General features: G+C 45.5%; 1 protein-coding gene across 2 annotated transcripts in view; it reads right to left on the bottom strand.

Annotated features, from left to right (window-relative positions):
- USP43 (ubiquitin specific peptidase 43) overlaps positions 1–20,380 on the bottom strand; it is a 61,046-nt gene extending 40,666 nt beyond the window's left edge. For both annotated transcript variants that reach the window (XM_007457837.1, XM_007457838.1), the window contains exons 1-3: positions 19,877–20,380; positions 9,194–9,325; positions 1,296–1,399 (exon numbers count right to left, since the gene is read on the bottom strand). In XM_007457837.1, the coding sequence (XP_007457899.1) occupies positions 1,296–1,399; positions 9,194–9,325; positions 19,877–20,380 (740 nt within the window). The remainder of the gene's footprint in view (positions 1–1,295; positions 1,400–9,193; positions 9,326–19,876) is intronic.
- Positions 20,381–20,430: the final 50 nt, after the last annotated feature.

Genomic DNA, 20,430 nt, shown 5'->3' with positions numbered 1-20,430 from the left:
AAAAAAAAAAAAAAAAAAAAAAGTTTTGGTATCCATCATGGAGAACAGGAAGGCAAAGCTTTTGTGCATGAAGTGACAGCAGAACCTCACAGGAAAGAGGAAGAATTACAAAGAAGCAGAAACAGGACTTGTGCTTCAGAGATTTATCAAAGGTCAAATCCTGCTTCTGCCATTTACTGTGTGTCCTCGCGAAATGCCTGACCCCAGATTGTACCTCATCTCCTTGGGCTCTTCTGAGTTAAATCAAAAACTATCTGGGCGAACATATATGTAACCAGTGGCTTCCCCTCAATCTTGATCACTGCGCTCATTCCCACCTCGAAGGGGATGTCACTCTCATTGAATATGTTCCCACCCTTTCAAGGCTATTAATCCTGCGGAGCCCGTGGAAAGGCACACCTCCTCCGAGAAGCCCCGGGGGTTAGCGCTTTCACTACAACATTGTCATTCTTGAAAATATTCTGCCTTATGTGAATCTCTGAACTGTCATATATAAAAGCCCAAAGAGAACATATACTTTCTGAAGTCAGAGTCTATTTAATTATATATCTTTTATATCCTCCATTATGCTGGGAAATCTTGAACTCGAAATAATGTGTGAAACTTGGCTCTCTGGCAATAAAGAACAAACCAGAAAGATCTCATCCACTTCTCAGTGATGGCCTGCTGGGGAGATCCTGGCCTCCACATTCATACTCTGGAGAACCACGCTTGCATCACCCCTCCTTCAAGGGGAGGATGGAAGGCCCAGGAGACAGCAAGAAAGAAAAGAAATACTGAGGGGGCTTCCCTGGTGCCACAGTGGTTAAGAATCCACCTGCCAACGCAGGGGACACGGGTTCAAGCCACGGTCCGGGAAGATCCCACATGCCGTGGAGCAACTAAGCCCGTGCATCACAACTACTGAGCCTGCGCTCTAGAGCCCGCAAGCCACAACCACTGAAGCCCGCGTGCCTAGAGCCCGTGCTCCGCAACAAGAGAAGCCGCCACAATGAGAAGCCCACGCACCGCAATGAAGAGTCGCCCCCTCTCACCACAACTAGAGAAAGCCCGCACGCAGCAACGAAGACCCAACGCAGCCAAAAATAAAATAAAAAACACAAAAAAGTGAAATACTGAGGGTCAGAGACAATAGGAGTTAGTGGTTAATTGGGATTTATAATGGGAGAGAGAAGGGTGTTTATGGTTTCTGTTGCTTTGTAATCTCGGGGTAAACCTGGCAAAGGGAGGTTAGTTACAAGCATAGGAGTTTGCTGAGCCCTTGAGGACAGATTCTAAACACATCCCTTTCTTACCTGTACTGTGCTTGAAAATGGCTTTGCACAAAGCTTTGGCCTAGAGGAAGCTGAGCTGATGGCGACAGGAGGTCCTCGGAGGTCTTCCTGGCTTCAAGCTGAAGCTGCAAAGAAATGAGGAGAGGAAGCAAGATCAGATGTGCCTCTCATCACTCCACTGCATTCAGACCAGCAAACCTACAGCTCCTCCTGGGTCCTCAGCACCATTCTATGGACCTAAACCTGCAGAGCCAGGACCTTCCATGTTGTCTTACCGTAATCCGCCTCTCCTTCAATCCCTGGACCTCCCCAATTCCAAGAGAGACAGAGACAGAGAGACAGAGACAGAGGAGAGAGAGACAGTGGGAGAGAGAGTATGTGTGTGTGTGTGTGTGTGTGTGTGTGTGTGTGTGTGTGTGTGTGTGTGTGTGTGTGTGTGCGCGCGCGCGCTGAAAGAGCGTGAACCTTGGTGGAGAACCCCGTTCTTTACCTCCATCCTTCTAGGCCCCCTGTGTCTAGATGCCTTCTGTACATTTCACTTGGGTGAGCTGCCATCACTTCAAATACATCCACACCAAATCTGCCCATCTTCCACCTGCTAAGCTATTTCTGTCCACATTTTCCAGGGAGCCGGTCTTCACACGAGCATTCTCTTTCTCAGACAGACCAGGTTTGCACCTTAGAATGATGGATGCGTGAGCCTCGTCCCTCCACAATCTGTCCTATTGTATCCCTCTCTACATTCCCTTACGTATAAGTGTCCTGTTGCTGCTGTAACAAACGACCACAAACTAGTGGCTGGAAACAACAGAAACGTGTCCCCTCACAGGTCTCGAGACTGGACATCCAAATCAGCATCACGGAGCCGAAACCAAGGTGTCAGCAAGGCCGCACTCCCTTCTGGAGGTTCTGGGGGAAAATACGTTCCTTGTCTCTTCTACCTTTCGGTAGCTGCGGGAATTCCACGGCTTATGGCCACATCACTCCCGTCTTTAAGGCCGGCAAAGAGCCAGGAGAAAGGACCACAGGGGGAGTGTTTGGGGAGAAATGTACTGATGTCTGAAATTTAATTTTAAATGTATCCCCCCCAAAAAAAAGATGAGAAAAAGATGGAGTGATGAGTGGACAGAGAGATGGATAGGTAGATAAATACATGATAAAACAATTTTAGTAAAATGTAAATTATAGAATCTAGGTGGTGGGTAGGAGATATTCGCTGTATAAGGAATTCAACTTTTCCATGTTTGAAATTTTTCATAATAAAATTTTGGTACAAATAAGAGTGACAAATACTAAGAACAGTCAGTCCCACTATTTCATTAAACCCAATTTGACCAGAATACAGGATGTACAAAGGGGAGTAGAAAACGGAGCTAGAGAGGGCGTCTGGTACCATGTTGGATGGGGCCTTAAATGTCCTAAAGAAGATTCCTGGTTCAGCAAACAGCATAGTACCAGGCTTAAGGGTTAGACGCTGGAGTCAGACTGCTGGGGTTCAAATCCCTGCACTGGCACTCAGCTGCGAGAGTTTCTCAAACTCTGATCCAGCTAAATCAATGACTTAAACTCTTTGTTCCATGGTTTTCCAATTTAATAAAGGGGTAATGAACAATAGTACCAATGTGCTAGGGATATTTTGAGATTAAAAGAGTTAATATATACAAAACACTTAGAATAGTGCCTGGCACACAGCAAGCACTGTATAAGCGTTTGCTGTTGTTACATGACAGGGAGTGTCTAATGGGTTTTGAACCTCAGCGGTGGCTACATGCACAGAGACACCCTATAACCTGACAGGCACGGGCACGATGAAGGAGGGGGCGTCTGGAGTTAGGACACAAATTATGAGGCTCAAGGGTCCGGGTGCCAACAGGGTGAACTAGAGTAGGAGCCATGAAAATAAAAATGAGGTAGGAACTCAATCAAGACACCCTGTGTGCACAGCTCATAACTGAGCACCTGATGGGGAGGGAAACGGAGACAGAGGGAGGGATACACAAGGCCAGCTCCAAGCTTCCAGTCTGATGCCTGGAGAACCACTTTCCATTAACAGAAGAGGGAAAGGCAAAAGGAGAAGTGGGTCAGGGGAGGAGGGGAGGGCAAGCCAAGCTCGAGGCAGAGACACCTACGGCAGGTAAATGAAGGACTCGGAGGAGAGAGAGAACTTGGGTACAGAGCGGACACTGGCATCTGGGCCTGCTCAGGATTGACCCTTTTCTTTGGGAGTAGCCTCAGTCCATGGGGAGGTGGGGGAGGCTCTTTCCTCGGGGGTCCTGTCCTCCCTTACCAAGAGACAGGCAGGCACATGACCCAAGCTAGACGGATGAGATGTTCTTGCCCCGCGTGTCAATCATGGGCAGGGTGACCCAAAGGCTGCAAACAGAGACTCTAGCAGAAGTGTCCAGGCTGGAGGATTGAGCTGTTCCTGCCACTGAGACACCCTTACCCTAGAGCTGTCTGGTTCTTGATGGTTCCAAGCCTGGTCTTCAGCCTTCCCTTCGATTCTGCACACTCCCCCTTAGCCTTCCAACTAATCCCCTTCTTGTTTGAGTCATCTGGTTGGCTGCCGTTCCTCGCAACCAAAGACCTCACAATGATGATAAGGTAGCACGCGTTGGGAGAGGCTGTGGACGTGACCGTCCAAGGATGGGTATGGAAAGTGAAAATCCCAAACAAGGCTGGGGTAAGAGGCAGCAGAGGGTCACTCACAAAGCATGGTCTATCAGGTGAGACCTGGCTGGCGCTACCCTGCTAACCAAGTGACCCTAAAACCCTCCCTGAGCCTCATTCCACATCTAAAAGGAACAGGACTATTACATCCACCTCATGGAGCCATCATTTAAACCAAAAAAGATGTGGGTATCCTGCCTGGCACATAGTAGGTGCTTAATAAATGTTAGCTTCCTGGTCCTCTCCCCACCCTCATCCCTTTCTTAATTCTGCAAGAGTGGCATTTCCTGTACGATAAACTACCCAAAAGGTTGCTAGTGTCACAGTGTCTACAGGATAGTAAAAAGATGCCCTATTCACCAGACAAAAACGTTTATCGTTGCATTAACAGAGAAGAAAGCGGTCCTTATGTTTTCTATTCTAGTTTCAAATAAATCGAACTACATGGCTTTCATGTTTTGAAACAGAAATAACTTCAGAAAGAAAAATTGTTCAGAGTTACACAGGGGACATTCCCTTTCCTTCTTGGAAACAGAAAATGAAGTTTGTGCCAAATAGTCCAATAGCTCTGCTCTTTTACCTTCAAGCGTTCACAGCCAGGCCTCTGCAGGCAGCCCGATTTTCTAAGAGTGAATTTCAGGAGAGGTTTTGACCCCAGACAGAGAAAAAGATCTTTTCTGCTTTCAATCAGATCAAATGAAGAGTGGGGCAAGCTCCTCTCTTCGACCAACAAGCACCCCTGGTCTTGCTGGGTTGTGGCGCCCTCCTGACACCCTTAGCCATTAAAGGAACAGAAAGCAGCCAGCGTGGCTGCGAACGATGAGCAAGGGGCAGAGGGGCCTGAAACCAGGTGGAGTGATTGGTGGGCCAGTCAGGTAGGGCCCCGTCAGCCGCATAGGAGTCCGGATTCTGTTGTAAGTGCAACAGGAAGCCACCAGGGGAATTTAAGTAGGACAGTGACGTGATCTTATTTCCTTTCTGAAAAGGTCACTCTGGCTGCAGCGTGGAGAACATATACATATAGTAGCGGGGCACACTGGAAATTGGAAGACCAATTAGGGCTGCTTTTATGTGGGTTTTGAAATTGTTATGGATTATTGGCTTAAATAAACTCAAAGGCTCTTAAAGAAAGGTTTGGGGGTGGTGAACTGTGGTTGGGAGCAAAGGCTCCAGAGCAGAGGTTCTCAGTGGGGAAACGCTTTTCCCTCCCACAACCAGGGGACATTTGGCCATGTCTGGAGACATTTTTGCTTATCAATCAGTTAGGGGTACCACCGGCATCTGGTAGGTAGAGGGGCGCTACAAATGGTACAACGCACAGGACAACAGCCCTCCCAGTAAAGAATTACCCAGCTCCAACGTCAAACGTGCTGAGGCTAAGAAGCCCTGTTCTAGAGTTGAATTTTCTAGATCTGGATCCTTGCTCTCCCACTGACTTGCTGTGTGACCTAAGGCAAGTTACTTAACCTCTCTGTGCTCTTCCTCATCCTTAAGTCCAAAGCCTTTTCCTGCCACAAAGGCACAAAAGAGGAAGACTGAAAGGTAATTGGGAAGGCTGTTTATCCCTCCTATTTTCCAGGTAGGAAGCACTGCCTGGCCCAGCCAGGGAGTGGAAAAAAGGACAAAAAGCTTTTTTTTTTTTTTTTAGCCATGCCACACAGCTTACGGGATCTCAGTTTCCTGACCAGGGATTGAACCCGGGCCATGGCAGTGAAAGACTGGAATGTTAACCACTAGGCCACCAGGAAACTCCCAAGAAGCCTTTTCTAGATGCAGCCAGAAGGAAGAGGCACCCAGGTCTCCCTCCCTCTGGTGGGAGACAGCAGGCACAAAAACCTCAGGATAAGGAAAGGGATCCAGCACACGGGCTTTGAAATAGACACAGACCCGGGTTTGATTCTCTTTCCACAGGTAGACATTGAATGACCTTGGACAACTTAACCTAAATTTCCATTAACTGCAATATATGAATTACCCTTATTATGAGTTACTTATTATTATCCTTATTATGAGTTATCCAATAGTAAAGCATGATAACTACTTAATTTATTCAATCATTCAGGGGTTTATTGAGTGTCTCCTATGCATCAGTGAAACAAGTCATGAAAAGCATCATATGAAATGTCTGGCATGTAACATACTTCAAGAAACAGTATCTCTCTCTCTTTTTTTTTTTTTTGCGGTACGCGGGCCTCTCACTGTTGTGGCCTCTCCCGTTGTGGAGCACAGGCTCCGGATGCGCAGGCTCAGCGGCCATGGCTCATGGGCCCAGCTGCTCCGCGGCATGTGGGATCCTCCCGGACCGGGGCACGAACCCGCGTCCCCAGCATCGGCAGGCGGACTCCCAACCACTGCGCCACCAGGGAAGCCCCATCTCTCTCTTTTTAATACATCATTCTGATTTCAAAATGTGTTCATGCTAAGATTATGGAATACAGTGTAGTGACACATTTGTCATCTCAGCATTCCTTTGCAACGTGCCCCCAGCTCTACAGAAACCTTCCTTACCCATGTGATTTGGGTGGAGTTCACCCCACAGGCATGGGACCCATGTGCCCAATCAGAATATTTCATCCTGCTGGCCACCTGCCCAGGAGTGGACATGTGAGCCACGCTAAGACAATCGGACTCTTGCCTGGGCTTTTTCTGGAATCCCAAGTGAAAAAGGCTCTGTGAGCATTGCAGGGGCCCCTCCTGCCACTACATGGGCAGAGTCAGTCTGAGAATGAAGAGAAAGACAAGAGATAAGGAGACCTTGGATCCAGCCTTACCTGAAGCTGGATCAACCCTTGGACTCACAAGTTCTAAAAGACAATAAATGCCCTCTCCTTAAGTTGGACCAAGTTGCAACTAAAAGGGTCTGAATTAGATAAACAGAAAATCATTGTACATATAAGAAAAATCACCCACAATCCCACAACCCAGAGAAACCACCATAACCTTTAAGTTTCTGGTCCTCCCAGGTTCTGTTTGGTGAAGTTTTTGCTTTGTTTCGTTTGTGTGTTTTGGGGGTGAATGGAGTGGTTCTTTTTATTTTTCTACCTTTTTGGCATGCGGGATCTTAGTTCCCCAACCAGGGATCGAACCTGTGCCCCTTGCAGTGGAAGGTGAAGTCTTAACCACTGGACTACTAGGGAAGTCCTGGGATGGTTCTTTCTAGGATAAGAAAACAGGCTTTCAAGCCAGACCTCCCTTGGATTTGAATCCTGACTCTACCTCTTCTTAAGCTGTGCTGCTTCAGGAAGGTTACACAGCCTCTCTGATTCTTGGTTTACCCATATATAAAATGGGGATAATAACTCTAACAACACCCCGCAAATGATAGTAGCTACTCATACTGTGTATAACACTCCAAGATGTGCTCTGAGTACAGAATACTGTACAATCATTACCTTCCCTGTTCCATGCATTTGGCAACCTGCTGTCTCAGACATGAGTACTCTTTCTGCAGCTCTGTCAAGCTCTTAGCGGCTTCATTACATTGTCATTTAAAAGAGGTCTATTCTTTATTCAAGACATACATGGTTATGCCCTCCTTTTCTTAAAGTTGCCGCTTATCATTTTTAAAAGGGAAAGAAACAAAGACCACAGCTGGCTGTGTGGACAAGAAAAAAAAATGACTCAGCTTCTTGAGCCATTTTATTTTTAAATAAACATTGTATGTATTTAAGGAGTGCAACATGACGATTTGATACACATCTACACGGTGAAATGATTACTTCAGTCAAGCCAATCAACATATCCATCTCCTCATGTAGTTTACCTTTTATTATGTGTGGTGAGAGGGCCTGAAATCTACTCTCTTAGCAAATTTCCAGCACTCAGTACGGTATTATTGACTACAGTCATCACGCTGCACATTACATATCTCGATTCGTTCATGTTACAAACTGTGACTGCCATTCAATCTCCCCCCACATTTATTTACTTATTCTTTTATTTTTTTAATTTATTTTATTGAATATAGTTGATTTACAATGTTGTGTTAATTTCTGCTGCACAGCAAAGTGATTCAGTTATACATATATGCCCATTCTTTTTCATATTCCTTTCCATTATGATTTTTCTCAGGATACGGAATATAGTTCCCTGTGCTATACAGTAGGACCTTGTTGTTTATCCATCCTGTATAAACTAGTTTGCATCTGCTAATCCCAAACTCCCAATACTTCCCTCCCCCAACCCCCTCCCCCTTGGTGACCACAAGTCTGTTCTCTATGTCTGGGAGTCTGTTTCTGTTTCGTAGATAGGTCCATTTGTGTCACATTTTTCCATTCCATCTTTATTACTCTAGAATAATTGTCTCTGAGCAGATAATGTAAGGATGGGAAGGTAACGGGTGAAAGATTGAAACACTTCCAAAGGGCTTTTTAATTGATTCACGAGGGGGATGGGAATAAAATGTCCAGAATTAAAACAAACAAACAAACAAAAAACAAGTAAAGCAGTTCTTGTAGCTGCCTCTGGATCAGTTTTGAGACACATAAAAAGTAATATGCGACTGATTAATTACCAAAGCTTGTGAAACATTTTTTAAATTATAGCAGATTATTCATGGATATTGTTGTAATAATTCTGCTCACTCATGGAATAATAACTTCACTCGTTTTTACTTTCTTAAGAGAGAGAATAAAAGGATAGGATTAGAGTAGAACCCATCACTGATCTTTATTTAGCAAAGCCCATTGAGAACACAGCTGATTTATCAACTAGCAGTGGCTACTACAAATGATCGTAGGGCTTTCTTACTCCCAAAGGTTTGAGGTTTCATCCAAATCTGGGACGGCTGTGTGCACACATGTAAAGATCATCCATCCTGTGTCTTGAAAAAAAAAGATTGGGAATCGCTTGCTCTGTAGGATAAGTAACTGAAAAAGCAAGGGTGGAGGTAAAATGGAAGCATCTAAAGATAATAAGCAATGGCACCCATGGCCTGAGATGACCAAACTAAGGCATAGGATATTGACAAAAAGGAAATTTTTTTTTTCAAACTTTAAACCAAACAGAAACCCTATTCACCATGTCACTGGGATTAAAGAGGATGAGGAACTGCGACGGGAGGAAACGTCTGGTCTAAAACAAAAGGGGCAAAAGAGGAAGAAGCAGGGAACGGTACTGTGTGAACAGCAGCCAGAATACACAGAAATCTACGGATCTGAATTTCAAGACTTAGTTTTGAAGAGCTGAGTAAATGTGCAAAGGGGAAGAAAGAAAATCAAACACAACGTGTTGTTTCGAGGGCGACTGACCTTGTCGGACCCCAGCCCCCGGGCCGCGCCCTCCAAGTCCTCGTGCACACGATCCAGCAACCAGAGCAGGAACTCCAGGGCGTCGTGCTGGGAATTGCCTTGGAACTGAGAGCCATACTTGGAGACGGCATTCTGAAAGGAACAGAAGAATGTTTACATTAGCCAAGACATGGAAGCAAACTAAGTGCCCATCAACAGACAATTGGGGACTTCCCTGGTGGCACAGTGGTTAAGAATCCGCCTGCCAATGCAGGGAACACGGGTTCGAGCCCTGGTCAAGGAAGATCCCACATGCCGCGGAGCAAGTAAGCCCGTGCGCCGCAACTACTGAGCCTGAGCTCTAGAGCCTACGAGCCACAACTACTGAAGCCCACACACCTAGAGCCCATGCAGCAAGAGAAGCCACTACAGCGAGAAGCCCACGCCTTAAGGGGCTATTTGGCCCTTCAAACATCCAAATAAGGGCCTGGAAGCACCAAGCCTACCCATGGTCGTGCTTCAGCCTTGACCAGGATGACAAGTCAGAAACAACGTGGGGCGAGAAATGGTCTTTCCTGCTAAATAAAGCCTGTCATTTGGGGGGCAATGTCCCCAAATGCTGTGAGGGATCTCTGTATAGGAGGAGGCATCGTTTTTTCTAGAAAGACTACCATTGTGTATCCTGTCCTTTGAAAACCCACAGGGTTGTCTGTTGAATATATACATTTTTTTTTTTTCAAAATTTTATTTATTTATGGCTGTGTTGGGTCTTCGTTTCTGTGTGAGGGCTTTCTCTAGTTGCGGCAAGTGGGCGCCACTCCTCATCGCAGCGCGCGGGCCTCTCACTATCGCGGCCCCTCTTGCTGCAGAGCACAGGCTCCAGACGCGCAGGCTCAGTGATTGTGGCTCACAGGGCTAGTTGCTCCGCGGCATGTGGGATCTTCCCAGACCAGGGCTTGAACCCATGTCCCCTGCATTGGCAGGCAGATTCTCAACCACTGCGCCACCAGGGAAGCCCTATATATATTTTTTTAATTGAAGTATATAGTTGATTTACAATATTGTGTTAGTCTCAGGTGTACAGCGTAGTGATTCAGTATTTTTGCAGATTCTATTCCATTATAGGTTGTTACAATATAATGGGTATAATCCCCTGTGCTATACAGTAAATCCTTGTTGCTTATCTATTTTATGTATGGTAGTTTGTATCTGTTAATCCCATACCCCTAATTTGTCCCTTTCCCCTTTGGTAACCACAAGTTTGCTTCCTATACCTGTGAGTCTGTTTCCGTTTTGTTTTGTTTCTTTTTTGTTTTATTTTATTTTAATTTTTATTGGAGTATAGTTGATTTACAATGTTGTTAGTTTCTGCTGTATGGCAAAGTAAATCAATTATACATATACATATATCCACTCTTTTTTAGATTCTTTTGAGTAGAGTTCCCTGTGCTATATGTTTCTATTTGAATATAGATTCATTTGTATTATTTTTTAGATTCCACATGTGATATCATGTAGTATTTGTCTTTGACTTACTTCACTAAGCATAATATTCTCCAGGTCCATCCACGTTGCTGCAAATGGCAGTATTTCATTCTTTTTTATGGCTGAGAAATGTTCCATTGTATGTTTATACCACATCTTCTTAATCCAATTGTTTTTTTTAATGATTAATTTTTTTTTAAGATTTAATTTTATTTATTTTTGGCTGTGTTGGGTCTTTGTTGCTGCGTGCGTGCTTTCTCTGGTTGCGGCGAGCGGGGGTTACTCTTCGTTGCGGTGCGTGGGCTTCTCATTGTGGTGGCTTCTCTTGTTGTGGAGCACAGGCTCTAGGCGTGTGGGCTTCAGTAGTTGTGGCAGGTGGTCTCAGTAGTTGTGGCACATGGGCTCAGTAGCTGTGGCTCACGGGCTCTAGAGCACAGGCTCAGTAGTTGTGGCACACAGGCTTAGTTGCTCCGCAGCATGTGGGATCTTCCCTGACCAGGGCTCGAACCCGTGTCCCCTGCATTGGTAGGCGGATTCTTAACCACTGCGCCACCAGGGAAGTCCCCAATTGTCCGTTGATGGGCACTTAGTTTGCTTCCATCTCTTGACTAATGTAAATAGTGCTGCCATGACCATTGGGGTGCATGTATCTTTTCAAACTAGTGTTTTCATTTTTTTCTAGAAATATACCCAGAAGTGGGATTGCTGGATCACGTGGTAGAATGTTTTGATAGAGGTGACCCTCTCTCCTCCCTGAAGCTCTGGTCCTTGGATTGCTGAGGGGCATGCTCACCTGGCCCCCCACCCACACCTTCAGTCTATCTCCACGCTGTCTCTCTCTGTTCACCCCAAAGGTGGACAGCTTCTTGTCCTACTCTCTCCACGGTGGTTTCCTTCATTCCCACGGCGTCAACTCTCCTATTTGAGAATGACCACATGGCCCAGTGAAGTGGGATTCCTTAAATACCACGCATGTGGTTCCTTCAATGCCTCTTCCTAAAATGAATGAAACTTGAGAAGTACAAACATCTCCTTCTGTGGTTAGATCACAAAATGTTTGGGCCAGTCCTCAATCCCTTTAATAAATACTTATTTGTTGAGTGCCTACTAGGGGCCAGGCACTAGTCTAGGGCCTGGGGCTACAACATTCACATTCCTGCGCCCTTCACGCTGTCCTGTTAGACAAGGTGACAGCTTTGTCATTTTCTGGGTAAATGCATGTTCCGGCTTTCAAAAAGTTTATTTCAAAGGGTAATATATGCACCTACTTAAAAAAAAATAATTCAAAATATAAAAAGAACAGTAATGAAAAGTTTTCCCAGGCCTGGGTGCCCCTCCCCTCCCCAGAGGGAGGACACTTTGAACATTTTCTTACGTAGCATCCTTCCAGGGTCTTTTTTGTGCAAGCACGAGCATCTGAATGTAAGCAAACCCCATTTTCTGTGTGAGTGCACAGGGCAGGCCTTGTCCCCTGCAGGTCTGTCCTCTGCTCATGCCCACCCAAGGCAGCTGTGTGAGCAAAGCTGTGAACCCAGCAGATCTCAGCAAGGCCAATCTAATCAAAGGCCCTGGGCTTTTTTTCTTTTCCTTTTTTTTCATCTTTCCTTGGGACTTAAAGGAAACTTTAGGATGAGCCGGAGCGAAATTCAAGATTTAATTAACTGAAATGCTGGTCTGAGTCTTTATTTGAAACACACTAGCTTGGGTGCACTGGAGGGTCTAGGCTTCTCTGCACTTTGACCCCTAAGCAGGGCTGCCCAATTAGCAAATAAAATGAACCTTGAATAAGCAGTAAATAATGGTAATGTTTGTGGTATAAGTATGTCCCAGGCAATATTGGGAATATATTTCTACTAACAAGTTATTGTTTATCTGAAATTCAAATGGAGCTGGGCATCATGTATTTTACCTGGCAACCCTACCTCCCAGCCTCCCTCAAACCTACATCCTTAGTACCAACGTTCCCTCCCGGGGGGCAGCCAGCCCCTCCAGCTTGAAATCTCTAAAATCAGCTCTTTCTCTTAGCGTCAGGGTCCTCTTGCAGGTTTCTTCTCACACCCACATCAGTCAAGCATCCTGAGTCTGCCTTTCCCAACTGTTTCCATCCCACCCCTTCACCAGAGTCCCATTCCCACTGCTGAGTCCTAACTCCCGCTGATGCAGACTGCAACGCCTACCTCGAGGGGAGCCCGGCCCCCAGCACCTCCCCCTGACCACCCACTACCTGCAGGACAGGACAGACCCTTCTTCCCACAGCCCAGCTGGTAATGTCATGTCCCCACCCAAACCCTTCCCAGCTCGCTGACTCACCACCTAATAATCCAGATTCCTCCAGTCTGGCCCCATCCATCACTCACCACTCCATCTCATGTTTCAAAGCTCCAGGTAAATGAGCCACTCAGGTGCCCCAAACATACTTTCCCACTTCTGTGGGCTATACCTTTACTTATTCTTTCTTCCATGTGAGATTCATTCCTCTCCTGCTAATCAGGCTAATCCTTTAAGACTGACACTCTTGTCTTCTTAGTCTGGCCATAAAGCCACACAACCTTTCCAGAAAGAATTTGACAACTTCAAGAAGACAGACAAGATAAGGCCTTAATAATGTCCCTCTTTATAGACATAGTGATTCCACTTTAAGGGATTTAGCCTAAGGAAATGAGAGATCCAAGCAAAGATATCTCAAAGTTATCTGGGGAGAACTTACTGCACAACTTATACCAGATGGCCTTAAAAATTATGCTTGAGGAAATACTAATGAGAAAAGAAGATAAATAATCCTGTCGTTAAAAAAAAAACCAGCAAAAATGTATATTTGAGATTTTTAAAATATATTTATAGATAGAAAGGTAAAAGACCAGAAAATATATGGCAAAATATTAACAAATGGTTATAGAAAGATGGGACCACAGGTAATTTCCTTTTTCATTTTAACTTGTACATTGCAAATTTTTTTAACAGTGAACACTATTCTTTATTGGTCTTTTCCCAATTATAACTATCTGTCAGGTATTCTACAGAGTTTTTTAAGATAACTTTACCTATTGATTCTACAGAAAACATTCCCATAGAAAGTCTATTGAAATGTAACTAGAACTGCATTAAAGCTAAATCCTTGGGATTTAACTTGGGAGAGATGAATGGCAATATTTGGTATTTCTACCCTGCAATATGGCATAGCTCTATCCGTGTGTGTGTGTGTGTGTGTGTGTGTGTGTGTGTGTGTATTTCTTCCTCTCACCACTGATAATTTATAACATATTTGTTTTAAGAAGTATTCCTACTTATTTCATACATTGGGTTGTTTTTAGGTATGAAATCTCATCTTTATATGTTTCTAAATGGGTCTTGCTTTTGACTGTCTATGTTGTACCTGAACACATGAGCGACAGCAGTCATTCTAAAATACGGATTTCTAGAACGATTTAGTAATTTTCCTTCTGTCAATTTTTTTTTTTCATTTCCACTTCATGTCTTACTGGTTTTGTCCAGAACTTCCAAAACATACAAGTGATGAAGGTATCCTTGTTTTTAAAAAGCAATGCCTCCGCCATATCACTTGAGGCATACTGTATGTCTAAAATTGTTAGTCTAAAATTGATCCTCAAGCACGTGAGCTATGATAAATTCCAGATGGCTGAAATCCTTAATATAGCCATAGAAAAACTAGAAGTACATAACATAGAATGTTTATCAAAAGGTATGAGATAAATAAATCTAAAACTTTCCATAGGGAGAAGGAGAGAGTTGGGAGAAAATATCTGCAGCAAATATGACTAGAGTTAAGGAACTTACAGAAACAAGAAAAAAGAACATTAAGACCGAGGCAGAACGGACAGACAAACCACATGAGCAGACAATTCCAAGAGCAGTCTTACAACTAGTAAAAAAAAAGCATAGAAAAATCCAACACCTCACTCCTAATCAAAAAAACAAATGTAAAAACAAGATGTTATTTCTTTTTGTTCAGTAAATTAATGAGAGAGAATAACGAATACTTAGGACAATATGCATTGCTGGTGTATCTACAACTTGATATAATTATTTGGAAAGAAATCTGTCAATGTGGGTACTAAAAATAATCAAGCCCAACAAAATTGAACTAAAAACTAAAAAACAATAAATACTTAAAATTGGGATGGTGATTATACAGGTACATACATGTCAAAACTCATCAGATTCTACACGTAAAATTTTTACTCAGCCCTGAGAAAAGAAATTCTGCCACTTGCAACAATGTGGATGGACCTTGAGGGCATTATGCTGAGTGAAATAGGTCAGAGAAAGACAGATAGTGTATAATACCTCTTACATGTGGAATCTAAAAAACAATTGAAATTGGAAAAGCAGAAAATAAAACAGTGGTTATCAAGGGCTGAGGGTGGAGGGATGGGACAGATGGTATGTAAGGGTACATAGTTGTAACTAGTAGATAAATAAGTCCTGGAGACTAATACATGGTACAGGCAGACCTCAGAGTTATTGTAGGTTCAGTTCCAGACCACCATAATAAAGCAAATATCTCAATAAAGCGAGTCACGTGAATTTTTTGGCTTCTCGGGGCATATAAAATTATGTTCGCACTATTCTGTAGTCTCTTAACACTACAGTATTACAATGTACAATAGCATTGTCTAAAAAAAAACAAACCTTAATTAAAAAACAATTGGCTATAAAATAAAATTCAAAAAAATAAAATGGCAAAAATAAATAACTAAAACAATTTATTGCTAAAAAAATGCTAACCGGGCTTCCCTGGCGGCACAGTGGTTGAGAGTCTGCCTGCCGATGCAGGGGACACGGGTTCGTGCCCTCGTCCGGGAAGATCCCACATGCCGCGGAGCGGCTGGGCCCGTGAGCCATGGCCGCTGAGCCTGCGCGTCCGGAGCCTGTGCTCCGCAGCGGGAGAGGCCACGACAGTGAGAGGCCCGCGTACCGCAAGAAAAAAAAAAAAAAATGCTAACCATCATCTGAGCCTTCAGCGTGTCTAATCTGTTGCTGGTGGAGGGTCTGGCCTCAATGTTGGTGGCTGCTGACTGGTCAGGGTAACTGCGGCAATTTCCGAAAATAAAGACCACTATGACATTTGCCGAATGGATTGACCTCTCCTTTCACTTGAACACTTAGAGGCCATTGTGGGGTTATTAATTGGCCTAATTTCAATATTGTGTGTCTCAGGGAAGAGGGAGGCCCAAGGACAGGGAGAGAGGTGGGGGAACAGCCGGTTGGTGGAGCAGTCAGAACACACACATGTATTAAGTTCACTATCTTATATGGGCGTAGTTCACGGCAGCCCAAAACAATTATAATAGTAACATCAAAGACCACTGATCACAGATCACCATAACAAATATAATAACAATGAAAAAGTTGTAGATACTGTGAGAATTACCACAAAAAAAAAAAAAAGGCAGGAAACATAAAAAGAACAAAACAGTCGTCTTTGTTTTGACCATGTCGTTTCACTTCAAGGAATTAAGCTTATGGAAATGATCAGAGGTGAGGACGACGATTTAAATACAAGAATTTTCAATGTAGCATGATAGCTGGAAAATTGTACAGTACATAAACATCTCCCTAGGGATTGGTTCATTTAACGAGATATTACACAATCATTAAAAATTAAGTTTTATAAAACATTTTAATGACCAGGAGAAAGTCTTACGATAATACTTAACTGAAAACAGCAAGATACAAAACTAGAATTTCCAATTGTTCATGCATAATTTGAAGCACATCAACACAGCAGTGACGGTTACCTCCAGAGGGTGCAGATCCAGATCTTTTTTTTTTTTTTTTTTACATTTTAACATTTTCCAATTTTTTATACATTCTAATGATGAATTCCATCATTAGAAATCAAAGTATTATGGATAATACTATGGACAGGATTTTTAAAATGCATTTATTCATTCGCTCTTAAGTCCTACTATCACTGGGACTCTGGGTGACTCAGGGCCCAGGGAGGGGGAACACCACAGACCCAACCTTTTTGTGTGGCTGCGCTGGAGTAACTCACTCCAGCCTGCTGGCTGCTTCTCAACTTCCTCCCTTCCTCGGTCTGAAGCTAATAATCCCTCTTAAAGACCAAACTCCGCTACACAACCTTCTGTGGCTTCTCCCAAACCCATTCTCCAGCCCCTCCCCCCAGCCACATAGGCTTTCATTAATTCATTTTATCAGACATTTATCCTGCCCAGCCCCACCCCCTCAGTGACTGGCAGTTTCAGTCTCAGGAACTATAATGCACTTTCCCACCCTCCCATGTCCTTAGCTGACCCTTCATCCTTCAAAACTCAACTCAATGGTTCCCTCTCCTGGGAAGACTTCCTAGCCCAGCTCCTCCCACCACCTTCCCCAAACAGTCAGGTCCTCCTGCCGGAATTGCCATAGAGCATCTTTATTTTTTATTCTTATTTTTTTAACATCTTTATTGGACTATAACTGCTTTACAATGGTGTGTTAGTTTCTGCTTTATAACAAAGTGAATCAGCTATATGCATACGTACATCCCCATATCCCCTCCCACCCTCCCTATCCCACCCCTCTAGGTGGTCACAAAGCACTGAGCTGATCTCCCTGTGCCATGCAGCTGCTTCCCACTAGCTATCTGTTTTCCGTCTGGTAGTGTATATATGTCCAAACCACTCTCTCACTTCGTCCCAGCTTACCCTTCCCCTCCCCGTGTCCTCAAGTCCATTCTCCACGTCTGTGTCTTTATTCCTGTCCTGCCCCTAGGTTCATCAGAACCTTTTTTTTTTTTTAGATTCCATATATGTGTGTCAGCATACAGTATTTGTTTTTCTCTTTCTGACTTACTTCACTCTGTATGACAGACTCTAGGTCCATCCACCTCACTATAAATAACTCAATTTCGTTTACTTTTATGTCTGACGAATATTTCATTGTATATATGTGCCACATCTTCTTTATCCATTCATCTGTCGATGGACACTTAGGTTGCTTCCACGTCCTGGCTACTGTAAATAGAGCATCTTTATTTTGTAGCACTTGTCACCAGTTCTAATCATGGGCCCGTGGTATTACTTCACTCACATCCATCTCTCCCACTGGACCATAAGCTCCAGGAGAGAAGCCCCAGGATCAGGTTTTGCACTCATCACCCCACATGTGTTCCATGCTCCCTGTATAGTATCTAGACACTCAATATTTGTTGAATGAATAAATGTTTCCTCATCTGTAAAATAAAAGGAGCCCACCTAGATTTCAATCCCCAAGGTTTAAAAGCACAGATTCTGGAATCCTTCCCCACTCTCTCCAAGGCTGCCTCTACCAGGAAAGTTCCAGGAACCCCTGGCTTATAACACCCTTACTAACATATTAACAGTTTGACTATCCTTCAGCTCCCCGAGGCTCACAGGGAGCTTCTTGGCTCTAGGGATTTGAGAGCAGGATTTGAGAGAGACAGGAAACGCTGGTGAGTCATGGAGGGTGATTACTAATTTGGAAGACTTTTCAAGTTACTCCCGTCTCTCCCATTGCTGCAGTAACTGGATGAGAATGCATGGAGCAATAGAAAAGGTACACAGGATTACCTCCCTCCCTCCAGGTCTCTGCAGGTGAGGAATTATAATTAGCTCATTTTACCCTCAGAACAACCCTATAAGAAGGTAGGTACCACTAGAGTCCCATTTTACAGATAAGGAAAGTTGAGGCACAGTTGAGATTTTAGTAACTTGTTCAAAGTAACCAAGACCTTGCTCTGAACTACTAAAGGATACTGCCTCTCACATTTAAAAAGCAAATGATGCCAAAAGGAGATATTACTGACACCCATTTGACCCCCTGACGCCTGCAGAACAGTGCTTCACTAGTGGAAGCAGGAGAGAGGACGGTGGGGGTTGGCATCCTCGTGGGTCACATGGTAAGGATTGCTTTCTCAGGCTGAAACTCAAGAGCGGTGATGCTTGTGGAATGAACACTGACAAGTTCCCTCTCCCCCAAGAACAACAATCCCTAGTCTTTGGGGAGCTTCAGCTCTCTGCCCAGAACTGTGCTTTTTAGCAGGAAGCCAACCATGCGCGTCAATTATCAGCACTCTTTAATCCAACTGGGACCCCAAACAAATGCCCTGCTTTAATCCTGGGTGAAGTGATACACATAACTTCCAAAGCCTCATGACCCTGCAGCATACCCAGTAAGTAGACCGTGACCCCAGGAACAAAGGATACAAACCCACGCTAACGCATCCTAGGGGATTTCATTCACACTAAGCAAAAGGATGCCACCTCCAATATAGCACACCCACTGCCTCTCCCAGGCCCTCAGCACAGTACCTGGCACACAGGTTCTCAGCTTTCGAAGGGCTTAGAATAAAAGCCCAACTCCTTACCGTTGCCTCCAAAACCTTACATGATCTGGCCAACCTCATCTCCTCCCCACTCTACTCTCCTGGGCAAGAGCCACCCGAGTTTTTCTCATGCCTCCAGTTCTCAGCTCCTTCAGGCCTCTGGTCTTTGCACTTGCTGTTCCCTCCCCCTGTGGGGATTACTCCTAGATCTTGGCCTGGCTGCGTCCTTCTCATCATTCACCTCCTTCCTCCTAGACCTTGGCCTTCGAAGTCCGACTCCCCGCACCGCACTGGAAACTTGAGTGGAAACTCTCTATCCCTGGCGTTAGAACAGTCCTCCAATACTTCAGCTAATGTTTGCTGAGCGCAGAAATGCTGAATTCGCTCAAATCTACCAGCTCCCTGCACTCACCCGCCTCAAGCGCTGACACACTAATCAACTCAAAACAAAGGCGATGGGCTTCCCTGGGGGCAAAGTGGTTAAGAATCCGCCTGCCAATGCAGGGGACCCGGGCCTGAGCCCTGGTCGAGGAACATCCCACATGCCGAGGAGCAGCTAAGCCCGTGCACCACAACTATTGAGCCTGCACTCTAGAGCCCGCGTGCCACAACTGCTGAAGCCCGCACGCCTAGAGCCTGTGCTCCGCAACAAGAGAAGCCACAGCAATGAGAAGCCCACGCACCGCAACGAAGACCCAACGCAGACAAAACTAAATAAAAATGTAAAAATAAATTTAATTTTAAAAAGAAGCGATAATCCGAGGCTTAACTGGCAAATGCCATCTAGAGAAGTCCCCAAGAAACCCGTTTCCTGATGGAGCACCCAACGGTCCAGAAGGGAAACCCTAAAGGCCGGAACGTGGCTGCCGCCGAGCGGCCAAGGCTGGAGGCAGCCCGGCGCTGCCTACCTTGAACTCGGCGGAAAGTTGGGGCGTGTATTCGCGCGTCCAGAGCGCGCGCACCAGCGCCGCCAGCTGCTCGGTGACCTCGGCGCGGCCCGGCGCCGCCCGATAGCGCCCCAGCGCCAGGAACTCGGCCAGCAGGTCGGTGTTGCTGAGACACTGCACCACGGCGTTCATGAAACAGGTGTTGCCGTGGTTCTTCAAGCCCTGAGCTCCCGGGATCCGCGCCCCGTCGCCGGCGGGGAGCTGGGGCTGGGGTCGGGGCGGGCGCTCCTCCCCGGGGCTTCCGGGCGCAGCTGGATCCGGGCCCGGGGGGCCAGCAAAGCCTCCCTCCCCGTCGCCATCGCCGTGACCTGGCTGGGGCTGGGGCCGGGGCGGCGAGTCCCCGGGGCGGGAGCGGCTGCCCAGCGCCAGCAGGAAGCGGCCAAACAGGCGGCGCAGGGAGCGGCGGCGGCGGGGCCGGGGCGCGGGCGGCCCCTCTCCGGTCGCGGCCCCCGCGCCCGGGTCCATGGCTCCCGCCGGCGCCCCTCCCGGAGCGGAGCCCCCAGCCTCCGGGCGCC

The sequence above is a fragment of the Lipotes vexillifer genome, unplaced genomic scaffold, assembly GCF_000442215.2.
Source record: "Lipotes vexillifer unplaced genomic scaffold, Lipotes_vexillifer_v1.1 scaffold611, whole genome shotgun sequence".
In the NCBI taxonomy this organism is placed as follows: domain Eukaryota; kingdom Metazoa; phylum Chordata; class Mammalia; order Artiodactyla; family Lipotidae; genus Lipotes; species Lipotes vexillifer.
Note: the sequence above shows the minus strand (reverse complement) of the source record. Positions and strands in the feature narration are given on the sequence as shown.